Source organism: Lutra lutra, chromosome 18 (genome assembly GCF_902655055.1).
Source record: "Lutra lutra chromosome 18, mLutLut1.2, whole genome shotgun sequence".
In the NCBI taxonomy this organism is placed as follows: Eukaryota; Metazoa; Chordata; class Mammalia; order Carnivora; family Mustelidae; genus Lutra; species Lutra lutra.
Genome location: NC_062295.1, coordinates 18,661,002 through 18,675,822, shown reverse-complemented (window position 1 = coordinate 18,675,822; position 14,821 = coordinate 18,661,002). Strand labels below are relative to the sequence as shown.

Sequence of the window (14,821 nt, the reverse complement as noted above, 5' to 3'; positions counted from 1 at the left end):
TGACCCTGATGAGGCGCTGATCCAAGCATCTGCTCTCCTTCTGGACTTCTTATGAAATCAGCTTATTAAAATGTCTTTCTTTTTGCCGTTAGACCACAGTAGTAAAAATTGTCACAGATCCTAAAACTTGAGGAGTTGGCCAAAGTCTGAGGAGACATTTGCATGGTCTAATCGTACCTCTCCCAAGACATTAAGTACGAAGCAAAAAATAGTAATTTTACAGTGGAGAAACTGAAAAACATCACCTTAACCAAGTGACCAAGATTCTGATGTCACCAGGAATAGGACATATTAATATCATGTACTCCCTATGCACTGAGAAGGGCATATTGCTTTTGTGATATTCTTGCCAAAAAATGCCAAAAAATCTAATTGGGACAATGCATAAGACAAACCCAAACAAGGGACATCCTACACAACTGGCCAGTATTCTTCAAAACTGTCAAGATCAAAAAAGACTAAGTGCTGTCACAGCTTGGAGGAACTAAGGAGAAATGACAATTAAATGTAATGTGGGACCTGAGACTGGACAGATGTGGAAAAACCTGTGCAACCTGGATAAAAGTCTGTAGTTTAGTTAATGGTATTGTACTAATGTTAGTTTCTGGTTTTGAACATTGTACTACGGTTACACAATATGCTGACATTTGGGGAAGCTGGGTGAAGAGTATATGGGAATTCTCTGAACTATTCTTGTAACTTTTCTGAGTCTAAAATTACTTTTTGGTTTAAAAAAAATTGAGCAAAGGAGGTTCTAAATTCTGTAACCAAAAAGCAGAAATTTCCTCACTTCCTGAATTTGCTGTTAACAAAAATTACTCAGAGATACAAAGAAAAGGACTTTATATAATCTAGATTCTCCTTCTAGTAACTGCATGGCTAAACACAGTTCTATATGTTGATGATTTAATTTCCTTATTTACTATCACATAGAGAACTGGGAGTAATAATGTGAAAAAACACAAGACTTGTAGCATTAGGCCTAATTCACATCCAAGAGCTAGCACTCATTACCTGTGTGATCTTGAGTGAGTTTTTTTACTCTCTCTGAGTCTCAGTCTATATATGCATAAAATGGAAATAAGATCCTCTGGTCAAGGCACTAAGAGGTGGCTTCTGGGCCTGAAAGTGAAGGAGGATGATATAAAATAGGGCTGGAGAAGAGGGTAGATGTAGAACCTAGTTGTGGAAGTGGATCTAGACAGGGCTTGTGAATGGATCTGATGTAAGGATGGGGGCTGAGGGAAGGATGGACCCCTGGTCTGAACGGAGCAGCTGGGCTGGACAGTGAAGCCATTTACTGAGTCCTGGAATGGTCTGGGAGGATGGAGCAGAAGCAACATTTAAAGAGATAATGGCTAAAAACATTTCCAGGTCTGATTCATAAAGTATAGGATAAAAACACATTTAAAAGTGAAACTAATGAAAAACAAAGAGAAGCATCTTCAAAGCATTTAGAAAAAAAAAACAAAAAACCCAGCAGCACACCTTCAAAGGAACAACCATGAGATTAATAACTGACTTATCAACAGAAATAATAATGACAGAAGACCAGACCACAGAATGAAAAGGAAAGAAAATAACTTGCAACCTAGAATTCTATTCCCAGTGAAAACAACCTCCAAAAGTAAAGGCAAAATAAAGACCTTTCCCATCAAACAGAAGCTAAGAGAGTGCATCATTAGCACAGGCAGAAAAAAAAAAGATTAAAAGAAATTCTTCAGGCAGAAGGAAAAGGACTGTACGGGACACACTGGAATGCAGGAGGGGAGAACAAGCGACGGAAGGTGAGCGTACTGGTACATCTAAGTGAACACCAGCTTTCGACACTCGTCACATTAGTTATGTGTGTTATATGTCTACACAAATTAAATACACATGGAATTGGAGTGCATAGCAACCAGTAACAAATGGTGGAAAGGGTAAAATGGGAATGGAAGTGTTCTAAGACCCTGAAAGGGCAAAATTTACTAAGTTTCCTTAGACTCTTCTAAATCAGGAATGCATGCTGATACCATAAGGACAGCCACTAAAAAAAGAGTAAGAGGATGAAAAAAAATAAATAAAATAAAATAAAAGAGTAAGAGGATGAATAATAAACTAATAGAAGTGAAAAACTGGAATTTTAAAAATGTTGGACTGATCTAAACGAAAGGCAAGAAGGAAGAGAAAAAGAAACAGAAAACAGGTGGGACAAATAGAATAGTAAGATAGGAGATAAAATCAAATACACTTGCAGTTAATGTAATATATTAAATGTAGACAAACCAACCGCCCCAATTAAGCCTCCCTATGATCCTGTAGACACACTATCAGCCACATTTTACAGGTGAAGAATTTGAGGTACAGAGAAGTGATCTGCCAAAGGCTGTCCCGCTAAGAAATTGCCATATCAGAATTCAAACCAGCAGCCCGCCTCCGGGACCAGAGTATGTCACCCCTCCAGGAGCTCCCCTTGTCTCTGTCCACCCAACACTACTTTAGGTCAGCATTCCAGACTGCACACAGACTCCCGCAACAAACTTCTTAATCCTGGGCTCCCTGGTGCCACACTGTTGCCATGGTGACCATGCTAAGGCACAAAGTAGATCTCCTCTCTCCCCTAAATTAAAATTTCTTCCTGGATTCTCATTTACTTCAGGACAGAACTAAGTCAGGGGAGGTCCTTCTAGATGAGGCCTCTGCCGGCCTTCCTTGACCCTCCATCTACTGCTTCCTGCCCTACATTCCAGGAAAGCTGGATTCCTGGGGTTTCCAGCAAGTGCAAGCCCCACTTTCAGCCAGAAAGGTGTGAGCTCTGCTCCATTCTCTCTGGCACCTCCTCTGTAAAGCTCCCATGAGGGTCAGCCCCAGCCCCCTCCATCCCTACCGTTATGATTAGGAATGGCACCATTCCCTAAGAACTTTTTCTGTGCCAGAGACTGCGCTGCATGCTTTATGGGCACCCTTCCTATTTAACCTTCACAACTCCACGATGCAAGTCCTGCTCGTCTTCATCTTCTAGACAGGAAGGGGACTCAGAATGGTTAAGTGGATTACTCAAGCAAATCCACTAATTCAGGGAGTTGATTTTTTTACTAGGTACTAAGAGGCCTGGCACTCTCTGAGGTACTGGGTTAAGAGCAGTGAACAGAACAGGTAGGCAAGCTACGGAAGTAAGGATATGTGCTACACGTGCATACAGACTCCCTGTTGCATCTGTAGAGCATACAGGCTCCATGCTGTGTATGTATCGCTTATAGATGGATGTAACATATAGATTACTGCATATAGACCAAATGTTGCAAATGTATTGCATACATTCTATGTTGCATATAGACTGTGGTAGGTGACAAGTTACATGAGGAATATAATAAAGTAGGGAGTTGGAGGGAGCATGAAGCAGGTTGCAGTGTTTTAAAAGGGTGGTCAGGGAGGGCCTTGCTGAGAAGGCAACATCTTAGGAAAGACATGAAGGACGGGATGGCCACGTGGGTACCCCAGAGACAAGCCTCCTGAGCAAAATTCCAGGAAGTTGGCTGGAGGAGGGATGGGAACGCGGGGATGCCTTGAGGGAAGAGCAATGAGGAAATAGCAAGGCGGGAAGCACTGAAATGTTAATTACTTATGAAGCAACCTGACCCCGGCCAGACCATGAGCTCCTCAGGACGTGGTCAGATCCCCAGGCCAGACCATGAGCTCCTCAGGAGGTGGTCAGATCCCCAGCATTCGGGCATACAGGAAGCACTGTAAAACAAAGGAATCTGGACTTCGATCTTGAGTGCAACAGTAAAGGGGCACTTTCTCCACTGCCACATTTCGTGGATCGGGAACCCTGAGGCCAGCACCACCCGTGCTCAGCCACACCGCACCATACCCACATGTGCCTCCCGACGAGTCTGACACCATCCGAGTCGCAGGAACTGGATCGCAATATGGTGAGCCTCTATGAATTCTTCTGAAGCAAAGGAAGGGCGCAGGAGAGACTGCCAGTGGCGGGGCAGCCTGATTCTGACTATAACCCTGCTTTCATTCACATCACCTTCCCACTTGAAGAAAAACCGAGCTATTATAAATACAAAGTACAATCAGATTAATGTCACAGCCCTGAATTCTTGAAGAAATGAGGTGCAAGGCCATCAGGCTATATGGCATGATGTAAAAACCTATCACTCAAGGAGAGAGCCCTTGTCCTTTCCCTGTAGCCAGTGTTGACAGGGATGAGAAACTTGGCTAAGACCAGACCAAATCAAGACTGAATTCCAGAGGGTTCTACATGAGGTAGACCCAACCCACCCAGAGAGGTGAGACCTACCAGATGACCTGTGTGGAGATGTCGGAGACTCAGGCCTGCAAAAAGGAAAACCAAAACCACCACCTGCAAAACCTTAGGAGCAGGTTTCAGAAAGGGAAAGGGGACCCTGAGGGTGGGGAATAGGCTGAAGCCCCATCCGATGGAGTCACAGTGGTCTAGAATCACTCCCTGGACCCAGAGGAACATGTGTCCTGGACCAGGGGCTTTATCATGCCTTTGCTTTCTCCAGGAAGACTGACGGAGGACAGAAAGGCGTACAGGGAGATACTGATCATTCAGATATTTGAAAATAGTCTTCCAAATTCTATGGAGACAGACAAAATGATCTGTAAACATCCGCATAACTATTAAGTCTATATACTTTGTGACACGCAAAAACTTTCAGGCATAATGAAGCCTCTTGAATGATCAGTGTACTACATGGTTAGTCTTTATGGAACCTAAAATAAAACCTCACTATTTAAAATTAGAGAGGTTTGTTAAGTGCCATACCTTGGTTTCAGGGCATGTGGCTCATACCTGTCCTTGGTTAGGAACCGTTTCCCTGTCCCAATCCTATAAACCACCAGGCAGTGCTTTAGAAAAAACAAGATCTGCTCTATGGCCTGCAGTTAATAGTTTCCAAGTAGAACGATGGCTGGTGGTACTCGTCTAAACCGAAACCCCTGCTTCGTTGAAAATGCACTCCACTCATAATGAATAAGCATGTCAACAGAGATGAACACACTAGACTTTTAAATTACGTTTGCTGATGGCGATCTTTGGTGCCCCCAAGTGGTCATAAGTAATGTGCCATCTCAACAGGGAGACCTGTCCTGAGGGAAGGTGAAGACTGGGAAAAATTTTTTTCAGAACATATGGTTAAAAATGAGGCTATCTGGGCAAGAGATGGTCCAGAAAAGAATGGCTCCTTTGCTGGACCTGAGCCAGACTGTGAGTTATTGCCAAGCCCCAAGGCCCAGGACACAATACCTCTTAGACAAAGTAGGAATTATAATCCTTGATCATGAAAATTAAAATAAGGATAGATGTGATATTTTTGTTTTAAAATTTCACATATAGAGTACCTGTCTGTATTCTTCTGTAATTTGCTTTTCCTCACTTAACACTATGGTTTTAAAGTGTTTTGTAGAGATCAGTGTGGTACAAAGATAATTCCTGCTTCATTTCCAAGGCTAGTCAACACCAAAAAGATATAGGTTGGCAAGGGGAGAAAGAGGAATATGGCTTAAGGAGGGCATCATGTAATAAATTTATTATATTTTGTTACATTTTCCACTTTTCTCTTAATTCCAACTGTATACTATATAATCAACTGCTGTTCCAGAAATAAAACGTTTTTAAACATAAAAATATAAATTTTGCTTCTTAAAAGTGCATACACCTTGAATAATAAAACATACAAATAAATAACAGAAGTCAGTGACACATCTCATGCAGTTGTTTCTAAAATAATTTAAAAATGTATGGTACACTTTTCTTCCAGCCTCAAGAAAAGCCATCCCGCCTGCCATATACAACTAAAGAAGAAAACGATACAGAAATCACTATGAACGGTGCACGAACAGTATCAAGGCATTCTGAGTACAGTGACAGGGACATGCAGCTTTTAAGACAACTACAGAAATTCCAGTGTAGCACTGAAGCGTTCAGGGAAGAAACTATTTTGTAATGGGGCTTGAATTCGATTTTAACCAGTGGTGAGAGGCACAGTTGGTGAGCAAAACGAGGGAACACAGACGCGTTTTTGGAAAGGCCAGCAGAGGATGGGAGCTTCCGAAAACCCTGGAACTGTCTTCCCATCTGGTACGAGGACGCTGGGTCACTGAGAATAGCACCTACAGGCAACTTTGCGCTGCAGATTCACCCCCACAAGGCCCCTCTGCTCCGAGGGGCTTTTCTACAGGGGGATTTCCAACTTGGATTTTCACTTAGATCTTCATTCCCTCGAAATGGTGGAAATACCAGGTAAGTTGTGTTTCTTTTCTTTTCTTTTTGTAGGCAGCATCCTGCTCCACAGGGTAAAACCACCTGAGCAGCACAGCAGACTACTCTGAAGATGTTGTACGTGCCTTTAGCTCACCACAGATTAAAACTCGATTTCATTCGCCTCTCTAGGTAACATACTGCCAAATTTTTGGATGAGTATTATTTGACTTTTTGTAATTACATGGAAAAACACAGAGGGTTACCAAAAAACGACTCCAAATAAAATGCTTCACATTCATTTTTAAACCGAAAATAACTCCTGAAATGACACCGCGGAGAAGTAGAGAATGAGCTGACTAGGAAATCAGGTGACAGCGTGGAGTTTGCTACTGTAATTACTACAGAGACAGTCAGTCTATCAAAATCAGGAACAGGCTTTCCAAGGCCATGAGCGCTTTACTTCAGCATTTTCTAACTCAGAGTGCCTTCCCAGCTCCCCTGTGGGTCTGGCCCTGTGGTGGCATCCAGGGAAAAGGCTCTGGGAAGGACGCACACCACCCAGGGGACTGTCTGCTCTGGCCAACTGAAGACCATTGAATCCCACTAGACTCAAGTGTTGGGCCACTCACCAAATGCTCCAAACACCCAAATAGGGTCTCAAATCAGAGAGGCTCCCTTATTTCAAACAGGATGTTAAATCAGTGGTTCTCTTTTTTTCCCTTTTCTCTCCAATGAAACAAGAGTCTGAGTCACTCCTGATTGCTTCACATGGCAGTGATTCTCACCACAGCGATGGTGTTTAGCACAGTGGTTCTCAATTCTGACTGCAAATTAGAAACCCCCAGGAGCTTTAATATGGATGGCAATTCCTGGGACCTTGCCCCTTCACGAGTTAGATCAAAATCTTGGGAGTGGGACCCAGGCATCTTTAAAAGTTCTCTAGATGATTCTAGTGAGTGCTGAGCATCAGAATCTCAGACGAGTCATTCAGAAGAGGCTTAAGAGAATCTTCAGGAGAGTATTCGTATGAGATTTGAAAAAGCTTTGCAAGCCTGCAGTGGACCTCCCTTCCCTCCAAACTTGGGAAACACTTATTTTGAATGCTTGTGAGATGGATCTAGAAACTAATCCACTGTAGTATGCTACCATAAATTCCATGAGCTTAGTCTTATTGTGACGAATGGCTGGGAAGCTCCAAAGCTTTCCGAAACAGCTCTATGTCTCTACAAAAGCATTTTAAAATTGTTAGCACTATTAGAAGCCACATTCTCTCCTTGTGACCACAATAGAACCATAGAAGATATAAAAAATTAAAATCTATAGAAAATGGCAGGTTATTTTTTTTTAGAACAAAATACTTTAGGAAAGTGTTCATGCTAAATACAGTATATAAACCCATGTGTGTTCAACATATCCAATTCCACTCCTGCTTGCAAAATACCATTTTACATACAATCTTGCCGATAAAAAAAAAAAAAGCAAGCAGCGAAGAGAAACATTTGTAAGCAAAACAAGAAAACACATTCATGCCCTTCTGTACTGATGATTAAGCCACATGTAAAAAATTACAAATTCAAAAATAGAGCTCCATAATCCAAGAATTGCCTTTTTAAAAAATTTACACTTAGGGTATCTACATTTTATTAGTTATTTGCATAGGTGGTAAGAACATGCTTTCTGGGTTAGATGGAGGCCATGCAAAATTGTTTTCATTACTTGGGGGGAAAAAATGACTTGTCATGCTCAAATGGCAGCTGCAAAACAAACACTTTGAGAGTTGATCAAAAGGCAGTGTGAAACACTAAGTGTTCATTTGAAGAAAGCATAGGATTTCCCCCTCAAAAATGTAGTCAGGTTTAACAGTAACGTTTCCTTTATGAAAGTAAAGACTGACAGTCTGCACCGTAGCAGCTACTCTGTTTGTGATATAGGCACTGGTTTGTCAGCGAAGTTTGTTCTTCTCAATTCCAAATAATACAAGTTCAACACGCCTCACAGAATATGTGTTTTATTGAAACTGTGCTTATGATTTGCATACTATCTCAAAAATCCAACCCAGAAACACTAATTATCTTGCCATCCAATAATTCCGATAACCTACGTACGAAACAACAGCTTCGGCTGTTCGGTTATTTGTCAGAATGAAATGTAACATCAGATGTCAAGCTATTTTTTAGAAACACGTTTATTTGAAGTAAGTGAGCGCTGTTCCACAGCTCTTCTTTGCTCCATTCTTCCTAAAGGCTGACACTACCGCCTCCTTGACATACTGTCCCTAGTTTTTTCCGCGACAATTACTTTAGAGAGATGGCAATTTGTCCCCGGCCCCCAATCCCCACATCTACTTTCATACACACGTGGATGACCAAATTCTAATGGAAAGTGACTTTGTAATGGATTTTCAACCCCTAAGTAGTAGAGACAGCTCAGTCTGAAAAAGTGGATGTTAAGAGTAAAATGTCTCTGAAGATGAAGAAGGGCACTTTTGGTTTCTGGAACAGGAGAGACTTGCTCAAGAGGACCACAGGCCTTGGCCAGTTCACCAGAATCCACTTGCTCTCTTTGTTCGGGGGGGAACCGTCACTCCATTTAGGGTATCACTGGCATCCCCTGGCTCATCGGCTGGGCTCCCAGGGCTCCTCGGCTACAGCAAATTCGTGATGCTTTCCGCTTGCTTTTATGAGCAAAGCAGGCCCTCAACAAATGCTTGCAGAATGAATGAATGAATGAATGAATGAATGAGGAAAGAATGATTACAAGGGTTTAGGGCAGCTTCACAGAGAACTATAATATTTTACCAGACCACAAATACTCCCACATCCATGGCTATTGGTCCAGCGAGGTATTACTTCCTTTCAGTTAGGTTGCTTTTAGGATGGGAAAACACCAGGGCTGGGAGGTGATCTTGAAATGACATGAGCTCAAACGTTTCGTTGTGCTTCCACATTATACAAGGGATTGCAAAGGAATGATATAGCCTCAGTGCACTGGATGTTCACAGGAAAAGAAATCAAAAATAGAAAGTTTTTTTAAAAGCAAAAAACATTAAAAAGCCACACTCCTGTCAGGGATTACTCTGTGCCTACCAGGAAATGACTGCTCTGGCCCACCTGGTTATCAACCAGAACCTCAGGCCCACCATCCCTGACAGATCATTTCTAACCCCAAAGCACAGATATGCTCAATGCGCCAAACATCACCAGGAAAATAAAAAACAAAGCAAACACCATGTCCCTAAGCTATTGAACAACTGAACTGAAGCAAGTAATAATTTTCCCATAAGATCTTTCACACCTCAAAGACCACGTCCAAACTTTTGGGCAAATATCCTCTTCTGTGGCTTAAAGATGGTTCCTAGTCATTATGGATGAGATTTTCATTGTTTATCAAGAAAAAAAAAAGAACAGCTTAAAGACGCCCAGACAATGCCGCAAGGCTTCCTGACTTTTTTTTTTTTTCATTTAAATATGAAAAAAAGAAGACTAAACCCCACAGACTTATAGTTTACAGATACTGAATTTTTTTTTCTAGTTCCCATGGAAAATAAAAAAGAAATCTGCAGAGTTGTTCTTTAGTTTGGTGTTTTTGGTTATTTTTTTTTGGAAAAGAGTAGATATAATGGAAAATCCATTCCTGAAGGTCTCGAGAATAAAAATATTTGCCACCGTGAAAATTAAACTAGATTCTACTAATGCTTAACTGATAATAGCCACAGAAAAAGGTGTTATTAAACCCTTTGGGCAGACAGACTATAATTCTAAGGCTGTTTCAGAGCTTCGGATAGGAGATTTCAAATGACATCTACCTTTTTGAAAGAAAGACGAGAGGCTCAAATCAGACAAATATTCAATTCCTGATTGATGATCCCATACTTGGTGCATCCTTTCCAGGAAATAAAAGTGACACAGAAAAACCAGCAGTGGCTAAACACTGAGAGGGCTGTCAGTGTGCCCAAGGAAGCAGTGACAACACTGAAGGCAGCCAGTCGTCGACGGTCACACTACAACAGAGAGGAGAGGAGCGCTGCTTTGGGAGACCAGAAGCTGGTGCAGTGCAACAGGGACACCTAGTGAAGGGGTGAGTACAGGATTGAGTGCACTGGGCAACAGGCTCATGTTCAGTGAACTTCACAGAGCACTATGGTAACTTCCACAAGGCGGAGTAGCTAATTCTTAAAAATTGCAAGGGTCTAAAATCCCAGCTACCCTCAGCAACAATGGCCTCCAGACTTGCAAGTTACCTGCTAACGCTCAAAGTAGCAGCAAAATAAAGTTAGAAACCTACTGGAAATATTTCCCAAGAGGTATTCATGGGGGAGGGTGGGATGGGGAGGGAAAAAAAAAGGCAGTACAGAATTCATAGCTATGCATGTGTATGTATTCTAATCACTTCACACACAGCAATACTGAAAAGGGAGGTTATAAATGGATTTGTGCACCAAGAGTTTAGGAAGAACTAGAAGGGTTTACAATTTTTTTTTTTTACAAGTTAGTATTTTAAACCATAAAAACTTAGCTTGCTGTACTTCATAGCAAAGCGACAAATGCTATGCAAAGAGAATCAGGGTCATGACTCTCTTGACACTTAAAAAAAGAAATAGAAAAATGAAAAAAAAAAAAAAAGAAAAGCTAAAAATTGCCAGGATACCTCCAGAAATCTTGAAGAACTATGTATCTTGCTTATCGGTGAGATTTTGGTGAGGTTCCCTTGTTTTCTGAACAAGAAATGCAATTCGCACTGACAACGCCAGATGGAACATGCTCCAATCCTGCTTCTGAGTTCTGGGTGAGAGATGAAGTCTTAAGCACAGAGAAGAAATGAACGACTTACTGGAAAGCAGTCTACAACTGACGCTGACAGGCAGCATCAGAAGCGCACACGGAATACTTTGTCACACACTGCTTCAACACACCGTCGACTGACGTCTGGCATTAAGCATCTTCTTTCCTCTCCAAGTTACAAGAAACACGGGCACGGGCACAGAGGGTAGCATCGAGCTTTCAGCTTCCAACACAGAAAAAAGCAACAGCAGAGAAGGAAAATGGTACAGATTCATGCATCTAGGTCAGAATCCACTTTTTTCCAGGACTCTTTCAAAGGTGTTAACTGCTCTACTACATTTCAAAATGCCAATGGCCTTAGCTAGCAAATTCAAAAGGAAACCAAAATTAATTAGTGACTGGCTCTCTGGCTGTCCTATGTGCCACCTCTTAGGACACATCTTAAGAATCAAGACAGCTTATAGTACACACATCTTTGCAGACATGAAGGTCTGAAAGACTTCAGTTCTGCCTCTAGAAATTTCTATCTGCGGTAGCTGGAGAAGCAACAGTCACTCACAGGCCACCTTCTTCGTCAACCCTTTTACTGATGTGCATCCACCCTAAACTGGCTGAGTATATACCTGAGAAACATTAGTGTGAAAATATTGCCCTTTACAGAGACTGGTAGATGGGGCCAAAGTGCAGAAAGCAAGTCTTCTCTAGGTTTGCTCGTTGTCAGCATCACAGTTTTTAGAGCTCCTGGTGCCATACAACAATCAGCTGTGAGGACAAATCCTGCTCAGATGACACCCAAGTCAAACAACCGATCCTTCTACAGCACACGCTAATGACAGCCTAACTGGTTCAGAGGTTTCCAAACCCTAATGCCCAACGGAAGTCATGAGAGTTCTCTAGAAAGAAATATGTACAATTGCTAAAGGGACCGCCCAGGGTCTCGTCTACAATTCTTCCAGTTAGCTTGGTATCAATGCTTTGCCTACGGCTGTTATTTGGTTCAATGGCAGAATAAGGCGACGCTTTTAACAATTTGCAGTTGAATTCTACACACACATATACACACACTCACACGCGCGTGCGCGCACATACACACAGACACGCACACCAGGCACGTGACCCAAAACATACAAAAGCATAGAGGGCTTTGGTGGGAGGGAAGGGTTCTAAATAAATAAACATCTTTACAGATAAAACACTTAGATTGCAGAAATCACTGAGGTTTTGGAGAAGGCCGTGCAGAGGTTTGCATGCTAGAAGATAACTTTTTTGAGGATTTCTCAGCAGATTGCCTGCCACCAGGAGATGCCGGCACTCCAGAATCTGGCTGGGAAGACTTGGATTTGCGAGCAGAAAGCAGGGAATGTTTAGCAGAAGCAGGGTCCTTGGAGACAGGCTGCTCTTTTCCAGCTGCACTTGCATTTGGCTGCTGGGAACCTGGAGGCTGGTAGCCTTTCTCTGCTTTGTCATCCACGGCATTCTTACCAGACGACTTGACAGAGCTCCCACCAGCCTTCTTGGAGAGTAAGGTTGTTTTGCCAAGGTCAGTCGACCGCCGGGTTTCCTTCTGTCTCAAGGCTGACTTGAAGAAGGACAGCCCCTTGTCTTCTGACTTGCTGTCCCTTTTCAGACCAGACTTCATGTTTGCATTGGGGGAACGCAGACTGGCCATGGAGGAGCTCCTGACGTGCTTTCCATCCCCTCGGCCCTCCCCCGCCCTGGCCTGGCTCACCCGAGGGGAGTTGGGTTTAGAGCTGGAGGTGACGCTGGCTCTGTCCGAAGCCAGACTTTGCCTGGAGCCCTCTCTACTCAAGCTCCAGTCTGAAGTCCTGCTCTTCCCAGGAGGGAAGGGGCCCCTTGCGGCAGGGCCCGAGGATTTTTTGGCAGATGTGGAGGGAGCAGTGTAAGTGAGAGAGGAAGATGATTTCTGCCTCTGGGGTGAAGGAGATGAAGTGGAGTCCTGGGGTTTGGAGGAGGACTCCTTTCTGGACTGGCCAGGGGCAGGGGAGGAATGCCGTCCACTGGCCCTGGAAGAAGAATCTGCTTTGCTTCGGGATCGGGAAGGCTTTATAGAAACTTTTACAGGAACGGGAGAAGAAGGGGATGTACTTGAAAGAGAGGATTCCTGGCTTGCCAAGACTGGTCTACCCTTCCGCAAGCTTTTGTCTGGCTCAGAAGTGCCTTTGGAGCTGGGGGATCTCTTGGCTGTGCTGTCTGGTTTCTTTGTGAGGGAGACCGGGTGGCTTGTGGGTTTCACTTCTTTGACTGGAGAGCTGTCTACAGAATCGCTCTGATCCACATAAGCAATCTGGTTATTGTTATCAAATGGATCAGAGATGGGGGGCACATGATCCCCTTGTGCTGAGTTTTTGCTCTGTGTGTCTACAACACTGGAGTTCAATTTGCAGGTGTCTGATTCGTCTCTGAACACACCTTCCATGACAGCCAGAGGGGCCCGACCCACAGCCTTGTGCTCACGTCGGCTGTGAGTATCATTTGATTCCTGGTAACTGCTGGCAAGGTTCCTCAAGCTGCCAAAGCAAGAGATAGAGACCTTGTCATCCGTTGCCTCCCCGATCTTCTCCAAGGTGGAGGCAGAGGTGTGGATCGGAGAGTCCCCTGAGAACCGGGAGGGAGAACTGGAGCGCATCTGCAGCTTGGCGGACAGGGACCAAGAAGGTCTAATGCAATTGTCATTAACGGCCAAGGGGCTGGTGACAGAAGATCTGGATGACAAGCTCTGACGCTGGACACTTCTCACGAATGGTCGAGTTGAGAAACCTCCTGAATGCAGCAGAGAGAACAGCATTAACCTAAACCGAAAACACGTCCCAGCAACACCTTAAGATATTGAAGATGGAAGGCAGGCAAGCCTGGTGGAATGACAAGAGTGTGACCGTCACAGCCAGCATGTCTGGGGTCACAAAGGCAGCCACGTGACTTCCAACTTTTGTAAGCTCAATTCCCCTCTGTACAAAATAGGGACATTCTAACTAAAAAATCAGCGAAGGGTCTCTTTACTTCTTGCTGTACATCGGGGGTCAAGAGACTTAAAGGCTCAGACAGTTCATGCTCTAGGGTTTGTGGGCCAACCACTCAGCTCTGTCACTGCGGGATGAAAGCCACCACAGAAGACACATAAACCAAAGGGTGTGGCTTTATTTACAAATAAAGACAGGGGCCATATTTCGCCCATAGGCAGTCTGCTCTAACTCACAGGATTACTATGAGAACTAAATAAAATCCTGAAAGTCTTATGCCCACCTGGCACTTCGCAGGCACTCAGTAAACGTGAGCTACCGATGCAGTTTCTTCATCTAAGGACAACCAGGACCCACAGAAGTCAAGTCGCTGCTCAAGATTACAGAGTCAGAGGCAGAGCAAACACCAGAAGCACAAACCCTTGCCCCTGACTCAACGCCACATGCAATCTGACTTGTGATTATTGACTAGCAGATCCGTGGAAAAAAACAGAGACAATATACTCCTAGCCTGAGTGACTTCAAACTTCTGAAGGGAATATCCATAATCAGAACAATATACTCCTGAGTGATTTCAAACTTCCGAAGAAAAAGTTCATAATTAGAACTACACACTTCTATTTTTGAGTGCCTTAAAACTTCCTTCCAAAGAAAATATTCTAAATCAGACTCCGTGCATATTGGGTACTATAGCTGTGGTGTAAAACCTTCCAGATAAGATCCTCAGAGACAGGCTCTGCTCTGTGGGCACCACCCGGCCCCCCGGTGATGATGATGCTGAAGAGGATACTTGATTTCACCAACTACACTGTTTAAAAACTGACCGAGGGCAAACCAGC

At 43.5% G+C, this 14,821-nt stretch overlaps 1 protein-coding gene across 2 annotated transcripts in view; it reads right to left on the bottom strand.

Moving 5' to 3' along the window:
* The window catches only part of USP31 (ubiquitin specific peptidase 31), a 162,359-nt gene that overhangs the window by 89,489 nt on the left and 58,049 nt on the right, over positions 1-14,821 (bottom strand). Inside the window, exon 16 of one of the 2 annotated variants that reach the window (XM_047712823.1) lies at positions 8,216-13,785. The exons of the other annotated variant lie outside the window; for it this stretch is intronic. Within the exon in view, the coding sequence (XP_047568779.1) occupies positions 12,215-13,785 (1,571 nt within the window). The 3' untranslated portion in view covers positions 8,216-12,214. Of the gene's footprint in view, positions 1-8,215; positions 13,786-14,821 lie in introns of those variants that run through there. 2 annotated transcript variants of the gene reach the window in all.